The 19,144-nt window shown below is 45.5% G+C and overlaps 1 protein-coding gene across 4 annotated transcripts in view; it reads right to left on the reverse strand.

The window, feature by feature from the left end:
* Positions 1 to 18,072, reverse strand: part of LOC133112008 (GRAM domain-containing protein 2A) — a 31,272-nt gene extending 13,200 nt beyond the window's left edge. The window contains exons 1-3 of one of the 4 annotated variants that reach the window (XM_061222670.1): positions 12,031 to 12,208; positions 11,565 to 11,608; positions 7,427 to 7,540 (exon numbers count right to left, since the gene is read on the reverse strand). In XM_061222670.1, the coding sequence (XP_061078654.1) occupies positions 7,427 to 7,540; positions 11,565 to 11,584 (134 nt within the window). In that variant the 5' untranslated portion in view covers positions 11,585 to 11,608; positions 12,031 to 12,208. Of the gene's footprint in view, positions 1 to 7,426; positions 7,541 to 11,564; positions 11,609 to 12,030; positions 12,209 to 17,868 lie in introns of those variants that run through there. The other 3 variants (XM_061222671.1, XM_061222672.1, XM_061222673.1) reach the window with 3 other exon arrangements.
* Between the last annotated feature and the right edge of the window lie 1,072 nt (positions 18,073 to 19,144).

A 19,144-nucleotide genomic window follows, 5' to 3' on the forward strand; every position in this document is an offset into this window, starting at 1 on the left:
TCGTCCCGGCCAGCTCCCACTGACTCTGTCGTTTACTGCCCTTTCACCTCTACACCCAACGGCTTCATGACATTGACAAACAGACTGATTGATGAGCAGGCTGGGTGAGGTGTACAGCGGTGTAGGATTCAATAAGAATTAAAACCAGAGACAAAACTAAAGCTGTGGGATCAGGTCAGATCATTTGCGGTGACACTCAATCTGTGCACGTTTGTTCACATTTAAATTGGCTGGAAATTTGCCCACAGAGATTTAAATAACAAATTGTTCTGACACGGTGGAACAACGCTCGCAAAGAAGGTCATCAGCCCTCATCAGTCATCAGAATGCAACTTTCACTGCTCTTGTTCAGAAACGGAAACAGAGGAACATCAGCAAGGACATTTTCGAGGGAATCACCAAACAGCAGTACACATAAGATGAGGGGCGCCACCATGTCATAAAAAGCTGGTGATCTTCTGCAAAATGTGCGTTGGGGCGGCCATAACTGCCATTTTTATCAACAGCACATAACATAATAAATAACAGTACATAATACATCATTTTAACATTGACAAGCAAAGTGCCAGTCAATCGACCTCACAATCGAAATGTTCTGACGCAAAACCAGAAAATGTCTCTCAAAATTTCACATAAGTACAAAAATCTGCAAAAGAGAACCATATTTGACTGAACAGGTGAGTAGAAAAAGGGCACTGTACAGTATCTCTTCACCAAAAGAAGCAAAAGGACTTAAAAATAAGACAAATACAATAAATAAAAATAATACAGAAAATAAAAATACGATGAAGGTCTCATCTGTTCATCCTCCGCAATCATGCTGATTACATTAATCCCTAACACACTGATAAGCAAATACACGTATCCACTAACCAGGGTGACAAATTACTTTATCTGTTCCCTTTTAAGATTGCTCTCATGTAAATTCGGTAGGGTGTTTTTGAGGAGAAGCACTCTAAGCAAAGGTCTTTCCTCAAGGGTAAAGCAACCTGTGTCTGTTACTTCTCCATGGTGTAATTATGGATCCCTGACCTCATTTTCAGTGCTCTCTTCCTGGAAAACATTATCTCTGATTTCCTTCTGTGGAGCAAAGCCACCATCCATGTAGCCCCTCCCTTCCACCCCATCCTGATAGGACACCCTAGACCCAAGCACCCTATCACAGATCCCCTCTGGCAGAAGGCCAGGAGAGGTTAGCTACATTTTTCCCTCAACAGCACCCTGGGGGCAGATGGTCAGGTCAAAAGGGTAATCTCACGGTGTAATCTCGCACCTGCAACTTTATTTTATTTATTTATTTATTTATTTATTTAAAGAGCTAAAGGAAGCCCTGGCTCCCAGCTGATTTGGTGTTGCAGTTACTGCGATTGTCTCTTCTGCAGGAGACCAGGGTTCAAGGCCCACCTGCTCCTTTTCCCCCCTCTTTGTTTCACACTTGTAAAAAAATATACATATATAATAACAAATTATATCAACATATTTGATAGTCCAGAGGGTTTGGAGAGGAGCAACTCCCTGTTTAGAGGGTAGAACAGAGTTAGCTGTGGTAGTGACGTCAAGCAAAACACGGCCATCTGCCCCCAGGCTGCCGTTGAGGGCCAAAAAACACATGGAGTGCCAGGTACGCCCACCTAAACACTGCTGGCCAGACGGCCGTCAGAAAGGGCAAACATGAGCACTGACGCTCCTCCGCTGTGCGACTCCTCCGCTGTGCGGTTTCATACGTCACCCAGCACAAGCTGCCGCTAAACGCGGCAGCGCTGCGCAGGAAATGACCTGAAAGAAGCCTACCAAAGCCAACGTTAAATCAAGAAGTCAACACCACATCGAATAGCCTGAGGGGAGAAGTTGAGTAAATCTACACGTATGGTACGCATTGTCCAACACTGATAGGACTGGCTGAGCAACGCTATGAAGGCTACTCCAGTAAACATCTTCCGTTTTAAATGGTTTAAATTGTTTGAATGGTTGTGTCAAATCCACAGCAGTTTTCTTCCGAATGTGTTCCCATAAACATCTCAATTATAAATATATGCGGATGTGCATGTGCGTGTGTGTGTGTTGGGTACACCATGGTCTTGTGTGCATACACCATGGCGCCCTGTGCATACACCATGGCGCCCTGTGCATACACCATGGCTCCGTGTGCGTACACCTGCACGCAGTGCTGTACCAGGACTATGACCATGCTGTGCTCTCCAGAGGCCTGCGCTTGTTGACACACGGGGTGGTGCTCTGCCACTCTGCCAGGAAGCCGTATAGAGCGGAGCTGATAATTGAACCTCTGTGGACCTCAGTGCTGAAGCAGTAATCCAAACACACCGGCGCTATACCCCATCATCCAGGCCATTACACTGCAACACACATCGCTTCTTATTTGCTTTTCATTCGGTGCGCAGGGATTATTTTTATGTGCTGAGCAGCAAGCCTGTTCCGGGGTTTTAAAGGGAAGGCTGTTTCCATTTGGCAAAAGTCTTACAAATCTATTTTAAACTCTTGAGATTAAGTATGAAAGCTGTGGACTGTGTACTCTTGAGACTATGTAGGGAAACTTTGTACGGTCTAAACTCTGAGGAATGTGTTTTGAAACCCGGATAAAGACGCAGTAACGTCATGAAGCATAGAGCAGTTCATAACCAAAGAGCCCAAAGCTCAAGTGAGTGAACCCGAGGAGTCTGCACTTAAATAGAGAGAGACAGGAAGAGGCCGGGGACTGCAGTTCCCCCTCAGGAGAATTCGATCAAAGATTCTTATATTATCTCTTTCATGGTCTGACGCAGTCATTTCCTGTCAACGCATGAAGGGGGGGTGGGTGGAGCAGAGCCAGGTCACAGGAACTGACCAATGGGAGATGCGGTGGGCTCTAATCTCCACCGTCACACAGATCCCAGATCCTGGGAACGCTTTGGGAAATGGGGTGCCCCGTGGGATTCTCTCCTCAGAGGCATCCACCTATCCTGCACTGAGACAAGCCGGCTCATGCCCACAGAGCCAATCGCAGCGTAGAACACGACGGCACGGTCTGCGCCAAATGCTCGCGTCGGAGCCTGCAGCCACTGTATCCCACAATGTATGATTCCCACAATGCACCAGCCACAGGTTTCTGTTGCCAAATGCTGCGGTTGGCATGTCCCGTGGCAGTGACACGGGACGGAGAGGTGGCGAGCTCATTAACAGCACAGAGGAACATCGCTACGCAGAGCCAAGCTGACAACCGCCAGCGCAGACAAACCCTCTGATGAATTCAGAGAGGCCTCAGCAAACGAGTGGCCCCATCCAATTATAATCAGGCAGGCCTCCCTGTTGTTCACCGGAGGTAGCGGCAGACAGTGGGCACGCAGTAGGGGCACTGAAGTCACGTTCTCTGGGCCGCCTGAACGATAACCGCTGAAAAGCATGAGCAAGGAGAGTTTATTTTGGGCTTTCGACAGCCGAGCTTCTCCCACGATAAGGTTAGGCCTTGGCAGCGACTCACGCAAACAGCTTTGCCGCGGTCCCCCGGTGCGGCTGCTCAGCTAATTGAAAAACACAGGCGGTCTGCAGGGACACCGACCTGCATCACGCTCTATTATTAAACTAGTCTTAATTAAGCCAGAGGAAAAATCCGAGGGACACTAGTTGCTTGTTCCCTTCCAAAAATGCAGAGGCATTAAAAGCACTTTAAAGCAATTGTCTTTTTATCACCAGAAAGCAGCACCACAACATTATCAGTAATGTCTTAAAATAATTAAAAATGTAAAAAGAATTATGACATTTTTTAAACCGTTTTAAATCATTTGGAGCAACACATTGACCCATCACTCTCTAGTGACGCCCGCTGGGTGACTGTGTGGCAGCAGTCTGCAATAGCTGCACGTGAAGGGTCTTCCTCCAGCCCATGTCTGTGCAAGATTGGCTTATTGTCTGTGCATTCAAAAGAAGCACCTGAGGACATCATGTGCCTCAAGAACAGTGTGTGCTCATCACACTGGACTTTCTAAACCAAGAAGAATTCAATCAAGATTGTTTGCTTCAATGTTCAAGAAACCATTTTTTTAAGTATATTGCCATTTTATTTGTACTGACCGTGACTGCAACCTTCCCTCACAATGCTCAGTACAAGGCAGCACCTCATCGTCGGGGTGATAGCAATAGCATTAGCAATCAATCAGATGTGGCGGACGCAAAGTCTTACACAGGCACAATACTGAATGAGCCCGGCTTTCTCTCTCTTGTGACTGGTGTGTACAGTGCTGTCACTCAGCGAATGACAGCATGCCCCCGGACCTAATGATCTCCCTCCTAATGGAGAGGGGGTTCCCCTGATACCGATCTGCTCTCTCAGAAATCTTAATGTGCTCTTAAAAAAAGCGTACAAATTTAAGCCAACAATTCAAAGTATAGGCAAATTTATGGTTTGTTTGACAATGTTTCTGTTCATTTATTTGTATACAGTATTATGTGTGAATACATCGTAGACAAATTTATGTTTGTGTGCATAGTAATTGGTCAGCCGATCTATTTATATTTACTTGACCTGAGCTTCCCATTGCTGCTTTACTAATAGTGACAGCAATAAGAAAATAAGGATACACAGGCCAGGGGCTGTTGCACTCAAGCCTAAGTTCCACTGGGACACTAACAGTAATCAAAGACCCATGCAGTCAAAATCTATAATATAGAGAAGGAAAGAGAGAATTGCAGATAGAAGGGTTGCAATACATTTTATTCAGCTTCCAGCCCAGAAATTAACTACAATTTTTGCATACTATTACATCGCCCACAGGCTACAAAACAGGATTTAAAATGATGGAGCCAAGACAGTAACACCTACCCTCTTTTGTGTTAGCTACACAAGAATTCTGTTTATCAACAGCTAATGTCTGTGCCAGTGGCAGTATTGAAAAGGTTGAACTGGCAATTATCTACAAATGAAATGACACCAAACTATCTGAAAGCTTGGAGCTTTGGGGAAAATGTAATGTGTGTGTTGTTAACAAAACAAACGGAGCTAGATTCTCAGGCTTGTGGTGAGAATACTTTTCAAACACCTGTCTAAATCTGGTGGAGGGCCAGAGGCCTCTCGGCTCCTGTGGTTCTGTGGCCTGACAGAGCCTCTTTTATAATTCAGCATGGCACCAATCCCTGGCAGAACACTGTAAATAACTTCAGCAAGGGTTCAATACAAGCACAGAGGACGCTCAGTTCTCTGAAACACTGTCCAGAGAATTCTCTAGTTCTCTGTGAAAACCATCTTCGAAAAAGATCCGTGCCTTCCGTGGAACATTTTACTTTCTCCTGCTCGTGAAAACGGAGGCGGGATGAGAGGCTCCACTTCCTGTAATAAAACGCTCTCCGTTCCAGGAATGCGAGCCGGCAAATCTCTGGCCGATCGTGAGCAGAGGCAGAAGCCGGGTTTGCGGTTTCTGTCTGATGAGCCGAGCCGTTTCTCTTTCTGACACAACAAATGCCAGATTTAATCATGTACAATTTCTGAAAACTGTGGCACGGCTTCTGTATATTACTCAGAAGCATTTGCAATGACTGCAGATAAAGATGACAGATTTCCCTTTCCAGTAGTAACAAAATGGAATTAACATGAACACCAGATATTCTGCTCAGAGTTTAGACGCGTGTATCCCATAGCACAAGAGCTAAGAGTTCTCTAAATGTAAACAAATTATATATTGCCTGCTATTTGGAATAAAACTGCCACTAGGCAAAGGCACAGAAGATCTTGCCTCAGCAGTGGGAACAGCCAAAGACACAGATTTAAAGGGCTGTCTGTAAGTTTCCCTGAGGCAACTGGCCTGATTGTGCCAAACAGAGGTCAGTTCAGGTAGGTGTGAGAGGGGGAGCCGGGGACAGGGAGTGGGAGGTCTATCTGCTTCGAGTGCATTTTAGCTCACAGCCTGGATTTCATAAAACTGTGCCAACTGCCACCTTTAAAGCCCTCGTGAAGGTGGGACGATCCTCTCGGTTTTCTTGCGAAGATGATTCAACGTGAAAGATTAAGTCAGGATAAATAAAAAACATTTAACTCCATTAAATCAGCCATTTATGGGCTAGTAAAATGGGATTTGTCTGGAAAAAGTGACAAGAATAATAACAGGAAACCATACAGTGCAATCTATAACTGCAAACAGTGGGATGTAGTCGCCATGGAGACAGAATTCCAAGGTCTGGGCTTAGTCTCAGTTATCTTAGTCAGAGCATCGTGGCTATGGCTCCACCTGTTCTGTTAAACGCTTACATCGTGAAACCAAAGTGAAACCTTTTTACCTCAGTACTGCGCATCGAGCTCGGTACAAAGCACGTCCACAGAAGTGAAAGTCACAAAGCCCTGAACAAACAGCGTTGTGTAACACACACCAAGTTTATTTAGCTGCGACTGCCAATGCGTGCATGAATGTGCATTACTGCAGCATTCTGCAAACCCCTATTGTGCCCACTCAATCTCAGCCTGTCCCTCCCGTAGCGCAGTCAGACTATGAGAGGAGCTGCTATACCGTAGCACAGGGCAGGTATCAACCTGTAGTGAGCAGGGAGAGACAAGAATGTAGCAGCCCCCTTTTTTGTCAAAACTGCCACTTTCTTGGAAAGTGGAACTCAATGGAACTCATTTGAACGTGAACTCATGTGAAATACTGTGCGCATTTGTGATAGAACAGCATTTATTATACATAATACATTTTTATATTCCAATACAGTTTTTGATATATGAACTTATTTCTGTATATAAGGGTTCAAGATTTATGTATGTGATCACTCTAGGACTTCCCTCAAGGGTCGCTCTGGATAAGAGTGTCTGCTAAATGACTATAATGTAAGGTAATGTAATATCAAATGGAATCAGATGCTTCTGTAGCAGAAGAGACACTAAAGAGGGGTCTCTGCAGGAGGTCCACTAGGGGCAGTGACACGATAGCCCGCCCTTCCTCTGGGTTTCATGCCTGGGTTTGTGCTCTATTAAAAGATGGCGTCTCACTGACAGACGGCCGCTAAATTGACAACCCAGCAGAGGCAAGCCCTCCCACAGTCTTCTCTGAGACCGCAGCTAGAGGGATTTGGAACATACTGTACAGGACTGACTAGTTCTCAGAAAAACAGGATGGGAGAAAAAGTGGGCAAGAATCAAGAAGAATAATTGTAAAAAATATTGTTAATTAATTCATATATGAAATAATTAAATTAGAAATAGAAATAGAAATAGGAATTATCTTATTTTAAGCTGCTGCAGTCTTTTCCCAGAAGATAGCTCTCACAATACTTTTTTTGCGTCTGCATTCTTGCGCAGAGCCCAGTTTGAATTAAGAGGTAAACTGCTGACAGCTGTTTTTTCCGTGTGTATATTTTCTTGTGGGACTGATACGGCAACACCCTTATTCTGATACCCTTATTCTGCAACAGGTCAGCAGGCCTGCAGCCAGCGCACGCAATGCCCTACCGGAACTGCGGGGGGCAGTGCGAGTCATCCTCCTTGGTGGGATCAGCAAGGTCCTGGGGAGTCAGGAGGCTGACGTCCTCACCCTGCTCCTGGTGCTCCGTCATCGTCTTTGGCCTGGGAAATAAACACGCAATAGTCACTGAAGCACTGCCTGGTGACACACACACACTCAGGCACGCACGCACACATACTCAGGCGTATGCATACATATGCAAACATGCACACACACATACTCAGGCATGCACACACATGCGCACACACACAAAAAAACAGACACACAAACACACATACACATACACAACTGGCACTGGAGATCACACAGCAGATGGGGCTCTTGCTGTCTTTCTCTCTGTCTCTCTCTCTCTCTCTCTCTCTCTCTCACACACACACACACACACACACACACACACACACACACACACACACACACACAGTACAAACACACGCACATACGCACACCTGCACGCACACAAACTCCCTGTTGGGAGCAGGTTGCTGATGACAAATTCCAGGTCACAATTAAAGGTGTGACAAACAGGCTCTGCGCTGGTCCCAGTCTATTTTTAAGCAGAGGCAGGACAGACCAGGCAGACCCAATCCACACAAAATGCAGATCACTGCTGTTCTCAGGAGGCCCCGTTCACTCTCATTCTCCCTCCAGGGGGTTAAGACGCATCAATGCACTTAGAAACGAAGCGTGCCGAGTCGCAGGAGGGAGAGTGTGTTCTCTTCTGTTCCAGAGTCAGTCTGTTGATTTTAATTTGAACAGTAACTGTCAATATGACTCTGACAGTTCACGTAACACAACCATATGTGTTCCCTAAAGCTCGGCTGAAGACTTGGGGGGGAAACCACAAAATTTCAGAAAACCGAAATCGCCTTCATTTGCACACCCTCAGTGGCAGGGGGAAGTGCACAGCAGGGCCATAACCAACAGACCAGAGTGAATGAAGTACATGGTCAGCCTTAGATCCACTCAGGTAGAGAGTTCTTCCCTTTCAGGCTGCTAGGGGCACATAAACCTCCAACAGACGAGGACTAGGACATGTGTTCATGAGCTCCACAGAGGGAGGGTTCAGGAATGCGTGCGTGTGTTCAGGGAGAGAGAAATGTCGGTGGATGCAAAGGTACACACCATTTTAGGACAGAGACGGGTTATGTTTAGTCTAAAACACTTCCTGCAAATCACTTGCTGGTTACACAGCACAGGAACTGGACGGCAGTTGTGGCCTGCATATGGGACCAGTGTGAGAGCACCATGGCAATATTTACACACACACACACACACACACACCACACCCATATGTATGTGCATACATGGCCAGGCTGACAGCACAGAGACACAGAGACACACTCCAGATGCAGTCACTGATTCACACTGTGTGAGTGGACAGCGCGGGTACATCAGTGCATGCAGAGGAAGACTGATAATAACTAGGAACCCTTGATCGCAGGCTATAAATATAGAGGTGAGAGGCTGAGCAAAGGCTAGAGGAGGGTGAGAAGGTCGTGGGGGATGACGGTTCTTTCAAGCCTATTAGAGATGCCGTGGCTTGATTATTTGACGAGCGCTAGGCTAACTAAAACAAAACAACTAAACCAAATAAAACAACCCACACACACTTATTCTCAATGTGGAAAATTTTGCCATTTCATTTGCAATTTTGAGAGCTAACTAAGAGTTAAGACCCTCCACTTTTTTTTAAAAAAGGAAACGCCACTAGATAAAATGAATAATGCATTAGCATGCAGAACATTACAGTTAGTTACAATCCAGCCACAGGCCATTATCTAAGCATTCAAGAGGAAATTACAGTCATTCCTAAACCACTTAGGCAGCACATAACTGATAATCTCTTCAAGTTGAAGGCTTGTTCTCAAGGATAAATCGATTCTCCAGCGTGATAATAGTGATAAGGCCCATGAAACACAAGGACAGCCACAGCGAGTCTGAGCGTGGACCGAGCATTTCAGACCAGGAGCGAAACTATCCGCGAGGCCTACACTTGGCCCGAGTTCCAACCACGGTTCAAACACAGACCCCATACCATAAACGCCAAACGTGCCTTTGAGCATTCTCACCTTGCCCTCTTGCGTCTGCCCGTTTATGAGTCCTGGAAAGGTTTAGCTCTGCGGCCCCGCCCCGCACATTTGGGCCGGATTAGCCGACGCGCTCATATCGGTCCTGGTTGGATTAGCGGCCATAATCTGTGGCTTCTACTCGCGGCTATTTCCGGCGGCCTCTGGGGACGCGAGGAATAAGACAACAGAATAATTGATTCAGAGGGAGGGGGTGAGCTCTGAACACAGGACTGGGAGGCACTGGAGACCACAGCAGATGGGGCTGTCGCTGTCTATCTCTCTCTCTCACACACACCTTATTTCTGCATTCTGTACAAGCGCCTGAGATCTGCACACATGCGGCTCACCTCAGCCCTTGTGACAGGAGGAGCTATTCTTACTCTCAGTAACACAGCCGTGGGAGCGGTGTGCTGGAGAGCGCGTTTGCCTGGGAGTGAGAAGTGTGTGTGTGCGAGGGTGCACGTATGCGTGTCTGTGTGTGTGCGCGTCTGTGTGTGTGTGGGAGCGAGCAAATGTCTTCTGTGTCTGCTACACTGACCAATCAGAGCAGCCCAAATAGAGAAGAGAGGTCATGAGGTGCACACTAACCACGCAGGTGCAGCTCAACAGCATAATCCTCCTCCAGCCCTGCTATGCTCTCATTACACTTCAACACCTTCTGTCCCGCAAAATATCCAGAGACTATCTGGAGACTATCTTTGTATGATTTGTATGAAACCTGCTCCTCTAGGGAAGATGGCTGCAGGAATAGAGCAGGCCTGGCACTGCAATTGGTTGGGGGAGACAGCAGAGCTGGCATTGTGATTGGCTGGGAGAGACAGCAGGCCTGGCACTGTGATTGGATGGGAAAGACAGCAGGGCTGGCATTGTGATTGGCTGGGAGAGACAGCAGGGCTGGCATTGTGATTGGCTGGGAGAGACAGCAGGGCTGGCATTGTGATTGGCTGGGAGAGACAGCAGGGCTGGCACTGTGATTGGCTAGGGCAGACCGCAGATTTGGCACTGCACTTGGCAGGGATGTAATTAGACTGGTGAAAGTGAGAGCACTCTGCTGGCACCAGAACCTGCCTGAGACAAAAGAGCTTTTATACCCTTGACAACCACTGGAAGCAAAACATGAGTGGGGGGGGGGTAAAAGAAGTGTTCATTTGTGAATATTATATAAGATAATGGGCGGACTCCAGCACTCACAGAAACTCCCTACGGCCACTGAGTGAGTGTGAGAGAGACAGGGAGTGTGTGAGACGGTGGGTGAGTGAGAGCGAGTGAGAGAGAGACAGTGAGTGTGAGAGAGATGGTGAGAGTGAGTGAGAGAGAGAGGGAGGGAGAGTGAGAGAGAGAGAGTCAGTGAGTGTGAGAGGATTTGGGGCTGTGTGAAGAATTGCAGGTTTCTTATTCTGTTCTTGCATTCTGAGTTATGCAACGTCGAAGACCACAGGAAACAAACTGCAGACGCACAACGCGGGTCTGTGACCATGGCTACGCCCTTCCCAGACCGGCCACTGTGCCCCTCTCTCCCCACGAGCGCTCCCCTCCAACCGAGACCTCTCCTGAAGCAGGCCCACACCCCACCTTTCACACCTCACAGCCGAGCACCCACGGCCACGAAGCGCAAACACGTGAGCCGCGCTCTCCTCTGTTGTCATAGCAACAGCACGAGCACATTCCACGTCCGGGTATTCGCCTGTTCCCGTTCGGCTCAGAAATGGGCACACCTTGTTTGAGGGCCAAAGGTAACGGCCTTGTTCAAAGGTCAAGAGTTGAATCTGGCTCAAACAAACCAGAAAGACCAAACTACCCCAGTTTTTTTTATTTTTTTTATTTTTTTACTTATGTAATACAATACAAACAGAAACACAGGCACATAACATGCCCTGACGCTGTGGACAGACTGCAATACAAAACAGCACTACAGCGATATGCAAAGGTTTTGGTAAGCATCATGATGTTCACACACAGGAAACTCTAAACCTCCACTACCAATGGAGACATAACTGAAACTCTGAAGTGGCACAAGACTGCATGACTAAATCAAGGAAATGAGCATAAATCTTACCTGTCTGTTTTCAACTCCATTTAGAAGTGAAACCAGGTTTCACACTGTAAGGTACACTCTTGGAAAAAATAAAAACAATAGATGCTTTACAGGAAGATTCCAGGTGGACAATCTTGTTTCTCACCATCCAGTCAACATTTCTCCCACTTTTTCACCTTTATTTTTGGCATCATCAGATCTAATCCTGACCTGATCTTATCTTCACCTTTATAATAGAACATATATTAAATCTATTATTCACTCTTTATGAGGCATTTAGCAGCTGCAATCTCCCTCTTTAATGTGGCCCATTCTCCTCCTGATTACAGCGTGTTTACGAGACCCATCCTCCTCTTCTTTATAGCCCGTTTAGAAACCATCACCTCCTCTTCATTAAGCTACGTTTACTAGGCCTCAGCCTCCTCCTCCACCTCCCATTAAAGCACGTTTACTGGGCCAGCGCAAGACCGGCTGTGAATCCAATTACCTTTAATCCGCCACTTGTCTGAAGATTCAGTGACTGCCTGAAGCGCACGACACCGTTTCTGCCCCCTTTACCTCCACCCGCCGGCTCCCACACACAGCACCGCGCCCAAGCACACCGTCGTCTGTGGAAGCAGCTGCTGCAGTCATCATCGGCTGATTAAGACCCAAATCAGCATCGGCTGAGTGAATAACAGCCATTTCCCCGGCAGCCATTTTAAAAGGAAATCCCCCTCCCCCCCACAGCAGGGGTGGCTAGACCACATCCTCCTCCCCCTACTCCAATCAGAGGATCCGACAGAGACCGCCACCCCCCCCACCACGCGACGCCTCGTTAAAGACCAGGTCCGGCCCACCGCCCGTATCTTAACTGCAGAGGGACGCAGAAAACTCGCCCCACCCAGGGCTAGTGCTGTTAGAGATCTATTCGGGAGGCCGTGACCCAGAGCAGCACCACATGACGGAAAAAAAAACGCCCGGGAGTCGCCGCGCTGTGAAAAGCGTGCTTTATCTAAATCCTCAACACTCACAGTACAGTCACTAGCTTTCCACCGACACGCTGTTAGAAGCACCTCAATGTGAAAGGGTCCAGCTCTGCCTGGAAATGAAAGCGTGAGACACAGCTTAATAAAGCTGGCTGTGGCCTTTTCTCTGAAGAGCTGAAGAATGTTCCTCCTTTAATTCCCTCGTTAGACCCTCTCTGTAAATCAGCTGCCAGATGCATGACCTAAAATAACGCATTAAAGGGGGAAATCCAGAGAGCATTTCTCTTCAGCTGCTCACCGTCCACACAAAAGAAACTCCCTAAGCCCAGTGCTTTTTGGACCACCTGTTTTATTAGCCGATTGGTGATTTAATGTGAGCTGTAAGCATCAGCCGATGATGCATAAGCCAGCAATAACACAGGGATGAACACAGCTCTTTAACCTGCTCCTTCCACATCACATGCAGTCAGACTCACGCAGTGCTGCAGATGTTACAAGGAGCTCCGATAGTATAAAAAAAAAAAAAACGAAAGATCAGAATGAATATTCGGTTTCCTGAGCCTTGTGAGCCATAGCTGTTACAAAAGATGGGGCAGACGCCTATCATTCTGAAATCTTGCCTGATATCAGTTCCTGTTCTCATCACACCTCTGTCACAAGTCGCCTGCAACACCGCTGAGAACAATCTGACAGTTTAGAAACAAATGTGCAGGGTTCCGCAAATGCATTATTTATCACTATGACTAATTTCACTCCTGACCAAAACCAAAATAAAATCAACCAGCCAGGAAGGAGAACAGAAGGCCTCCAAAACGTTAAAGATTAACACAGCAAAGCAAAGCTGCGTGGCTCTTGTATTCTGAAGGCCAGTAAGAAACCAAGCTACATCATGACTCCTTTAAGGAATAGTCTCAGCACGAAAGCCTCCTCAGATTTATAGAGCAAGCCAAAGCGCTTGAGGTGAACACACTTCCCTCGCTGTAATGCAAACGTAGGGAAATATTCTCTCGTACCCCTCAGCAGGCAGGGAAAGCACCCACGTTAATCCTCCGTATCCATGTGAATGCAGGGAAACCACCCCCTCCAGAGACCACTGCTTATAGACGCCAGAGAGACTGTTCTCCCAGCACCCAACACGGGACTTTTAAAAATAGGACGCCAACACAATCCTCATTCATCGGAGAGCTGAAAGACCAGCTTTCAGGGAGGAACTACAGAACAAGCAATAAAGTAAACAGCTTTTCTTCTACAAAGAGGTGAGAAGGTGCTTATTCTGGGTGCTTTCACAGCCTATGAAGAGAGCTGGAGAATTTTAGTCCCTCTCTGGTTTGAAATCAAACAGTGAGAGAGCCTGGGACAGAGGGCTGAAGCCAGTGAGCAGCAGAGGTACACTGGTTCCCAACAGTGAGGAGAAGCAGAACCACAGTGTGCCTACGGTACAAGCACAGAGCGAACAGGTGTGCAGCTGTGAACTGCCTGGGGGGGGGGGGGGGACTCGTGCAATGGTACAGAAGCATTAAAACGCACAGCGTGTACTGTGATCAAATGAAACAGGGGTAATGAGGAGATACCTCTACAATGGGGATACGGTGTGATTTTAGACGTGATTGAACCCCCATAGGGTGGGTACTCTGCGACATGGTAGCACGCAGTAGAGCAGGTGAGAGATTGTCAGCCCACTAAAAATGGTAAGAAAGAAATGTGCTGAAGTTGAAAGCATCCTGTGTCTTTGCTGTTTTGTTATGTCTTCCCTTGGACTTTGACATGGAAATCAACATGAGAACTAACAGACAACATTCTGCATACAACCTGCAATATTGTCAGTGCGTGACGGGCAGTCTCATTAATGGGAGTGGAGCCAACGGCACTTCTTTACGATGATAAGAGTGACACAGAGGTTTAGAAGCAGTGACTTGTGATGGTAGGGCAGGCGGGGTTCGTTTGAGGTAACATGGGCTTCAAAACCGCATACTTACCATAGTACTCGTACTACATTTCAATGGAAATCAGCCTGAAATTTAGCACGAGTAGTTATGCCAAGTGCGCGGTTTTGAACACAGCCATGAGGTTTAGGATGCCAGCGCCATGTGACTCAAAAACCGGGCAGAGAAATTAAACGGGAATCATTTCCCACAGTCGATAGTCCCCAGATAACAACACTGCTTTCAGTAAAGTCGACCACAATGAAGGGCAATGAAACAAACCGTCCTCACACCGTAATTACACGATAATTACAGCGTTTAAAAAGTACAACAGAATACTTTTTCACAGGGATTCTTTCCCAAATTAAATGGAAGACAATACAACAATAAAATGGGGTAAAACCGTAAATGGAAGTCTGGTGACTGGTTCTCAGGGATCTAACATTAAGATGAGATATTCCATTTGTGACTTTCTCACCACTGGGAATTATAGAGAACTCTCTTATTCCACAACTTATATTTCCGTTTTTGTTTTCACGTGTACGCGTTGAATAGCTGAGCTACATGAATCACCAGCACTTCTGGATTTGACACATTACAGGCCAGCACAATGCTACAGGCCTTTGGGAATATGAAAAGAATATGCCTTCCACCTGCTCAGTACAGCATAAAGTTTACGTTAGCTATTTTTCATGCAGCCATCTCTTTTCATTTTTAAAATACCTCCAGTGACGACATACTGAAGCAAGCCCTTGAGCCAGCCAGAAGGGTGATGAAAAACACAAACATGGACTTTGGCCTTTTAACACCTCTTAGTGTATAAGCAAAGCCATAATCTGGAGTGGGGCCATCAAGACCTCCATCCTGCTTTAGCTCTAAAACATCTCTACAACTGCTCAACCAATACGGTTTCTGCTTACATACACGCTTCAGAGGAAAATTCCATTTCAACTTTCGCAAGTAATAACTTGTATCAGATAAAATCAGCCGCCTAGACTCAAAAGGATAATTTTGTCCAATAATGTCCAATCAGTCTGTCTTTCCAAGGAAAGCAATGTTTTAAACAAAGTATCATGACATATTTATCATATATACACAGCTTCCTCATTCGCAAACTCAAATGTGCGGGGGTTGCAGGGATCGGGACCAATTGTGCAACCAATTGTCAACGGGGTTCAGATGATACAATTTGACATTTTTCATTTTGAAATGAAAGGTGGTACATAGATCATTACCAAACATGCTATCTAAGACACTTTAAATGTAGCGCGCTAGCTGTCTTTGAATGCATGAGTCCTGTGGGCTTTGCCATGCGAACGTGAGATCAGTCTGATATCTGATGCATGAGATTGGGAGCTAGTCAATCAGAGACACACTGGTGACACAGTAAATACGCTCATCAGGAGAGCAGTCTGGATTTCACAATAACAGCTTTGAGCCTCGACATTAGCCGACAGCGACCAGGAGTCTGCAGTGGACAAACACTCACACGCATAGGCCAACGGCTGCTATCGGTCAGTCCGACTGGCAGGAGCATTCAGTCACAACATTGTCACTAGCCAAAGAGTGCAATGGATGAGTTCATCACACACTACAGATGCAGGGTTCCTGGCATGCTGTGCAGCGTTTCGGGCATGCAGGTGCAAATTCAGTTGGCACTGGGCTAACTCAAGTGGCACAACTCGGAATTTAGAATTAGGGAGGAAAATAATGAAAATATAAAAACTTGATAAAAATTAGCTAACTGGAGACGGTGTCAATGTAAAGGGTCAAAAGGAAAAACTATGCAGGCTGATACAGGTCTTCCACAGTCTTTGGGTGGAACACATTATTCCAGAGTATTAACCATTAACCAACTTTTTTCATTAAAATAACCACACCTTGCCTTCTCCTCTCCTCAAGCCAGCTTGTCATTGGCATTTGCCTTTTTTATTGGTATGTCCTTGCCAAAGCTGAAGTACCCAAATAGATTTTGTGTATAATTATCCATGATGGGAAACAGTGAGGTGAGCCTTTCCTGCTTTTACTTAAAAACTCTATAAAGGAAACAACAACAAAATTATGAAATTACTGAGGTAAGACTCTCCTGCAGAGTGTTCATAACATCTTGCCCTGTGAATCATAATTATCATCCCCTCAGGTACTGGCAGTTCTCCCTTATCCAGACAGATATAAGATTGTGCTCTAATTAGCAGGTAACCTGTAGGTTTGCACTAGCTGTTAGCATCATTGGTGCTGGAGGACTGCAACGTTTGTATGTGTGAAAGGCAGACAAAAGGAAAGACAACGACCTTAAACTACACATGCAAGCATATCCTAGATGTGGCGATAAGCCTATGTTTTCAGTTCAAACATTTGCATCCAAACAGAACAATGCAGTAACAGTCCTCCTCTCAAATGCAATGTGGAATGCTAGTTTGTTGCTGTTGCGTAAACAGCCACAAAGAAAAAAAATACTTGTATTAGGTGATTTGAGTACAAACTTTAGTGCTTTGATAGCATTTTATGTTCAAACTGTTTATGGTATTTTCACCTGAGAATGACTAAACATTGGAATTGTAACCAGGGGAAGTCAGTGAATTCTCACAGATTAGATGTTTTGGAGAGCATCTCATGAACAGACTATACAATGATGGATTATGATTTGGTAAGCTTCTTTCAGTATTTCGGGTAAAATAATTGCATAGAATATCAATACAAACATTGGAGAGAATGTGATGCTGAACAAATGTAATTTACATAAAGCCAACAGACAGCCCTAAACAGCACACTAATTCTCGCATAGGCTCTTTCTCCGCTCGGTACAAGCAGCGCATTTAATTAACTCATTAACACCGAAACGGACCTCAAATGTACCAAACCAGTAAATTCCCCAAATACTTCATACAGCTAGGAAGTAGGCTAATGTTACTACCTTTTGTACTGGACCACGAGAGTGAATGAAAACTAAACTCCTACGTCCAGGGTCTGGATAACTCATACGATGGAATTAACAAACCGGTTTCGTGTATAAGCGGTATCTCACGACAGTTACCCACATATACCTTACTTAGTTTGCACGTGGCAATGTTTCAGCCTATTATCTGAGCTTTTTTGTTAGGCTAGCTAGCTAATGTATTATGTGGTTGGCGGGGATCTTCCAGGTAGCTGGCTTTGAATAATTCGTACAGTATACGAACATCGACTACATTTGAAACGGCAGTCATTAATCTTCCTGGTTCAAATACGAACCCGCCTAATATATTGCAGAATGTATTCATGTTTCCACATGATTATGTTCCGCTTATATCGAATGTAACTACGAATATATCGGAACCGCGGAACCCAAAATCGGTTATGTTTACAGTTAAACCAAGCAGTTCAAGCACAGGCTGAAAGAAATCTGCCGTTTTCTTAGGAACCATGTTGTCTACTAGCCTACTAGTATGAACCTACCTTTACCGCTATTGTTGGTTTACAGCACAGGTGACAGTCATTTCTTCACTCGACTGGGGATAAAATAATCGGTCGAAGCTGTGCATCGTTCAAAAAGGTCGATGTTAAAAGAAGGCGAGAAAAGAGCATACAGCTGAGCTGTCAACACGACGGTAGAAACAGCGAGGAGGCTGGGTCTCTGCTTGCAAACTTGTTGCGTTGAGCATCCACTGGTTGAAGTGGGCAGTGCCTAAGCTACTCGACGCACACGTATAGCGGATTTTAAAGTAGCTTACTGTATCCAGTCTTTAATTCATAAACACCTTTGCACTAAGATCTTAGCACATGTTGATGTGGACTTCATTGTTTGTCATGTAATTTCATGTTCACCAATCAGAGCGATAATAGGCAATAAAGCCTTGCCCAGATTTGGACTTGCCTATTTCGTGAAAAGTAAAATGATTAGATTTGAACATGCAGCTTAAAACCAGGTGTCATTGTGCATCCAAGTTTTGCATCGCCTACATGTATGAATGCATGTAGCCTATATTAATTAATGAATATGGGACTAGCCCACTTGATTCATATTTGCAACAATCACCCGTTGAACATACAAGAGTGACATTGTAAAACTATGCATCCTATTTGTAGGCCACTTTACATTAAACCCTTTTTTTATCCAAAATTTCTGACTAAAATAAATTCACTAAGATACTTGAGCATTCCCATCCACTCATTACTTTCTGTTTATGTATGTATGCCTTTATATGATGTATATATGTATAGTATTCATAACCTTGATTTCAAGTTTAGTGGTCATGAGAATGAGAAAATAGTCTGACCTCTCCAAGAGCATTTTTGGCAGCACAGAGCTGCCTCTGACGTTGCCACGTGTATTACTAAATTGGGCAGCTGGGTAGGGGGAGACAAAGACGTCTCTCATAAACCGATTCCGAAGACCACCAAAAAAAGCCCCTCATTAAGCACCGGTCAGTTCAACAGGGAATTATTCACTGTAGCATTGGCTTTTTGTTTATGTATGTTTCCTTTTAGTCCACGTGCTATGTTCTCTTCCGATTATGAATAGGTCAACTGAAAGGATGAGAATAGAGTTGCTAATAATGCGCCGCTCTACTGTTTGCTACTCCTGGCACAAGTACTCAGAAATCAATCCATGAAATTGCACACAATGACTAATTTGTGTTAAGCATCGACGCAAGCATCCTGAGCATGAGGCCTTTGCAGACTAACGACTTGGTGCTTTCACCGAAGAGAACAATTAAACCCCTATTCCAAC

Source organism: Conger conger, chromosome 15 (assembly GCF_963514075.1).
Source record: "Conger conger chromosome 15, fConCon1.1, whole genome shotgun sequence".
NCBI lineage: Eukaryota > Metazoa > Chordata > Actinopteri > Anguilliformes > Congridae > Conger > Conger conger.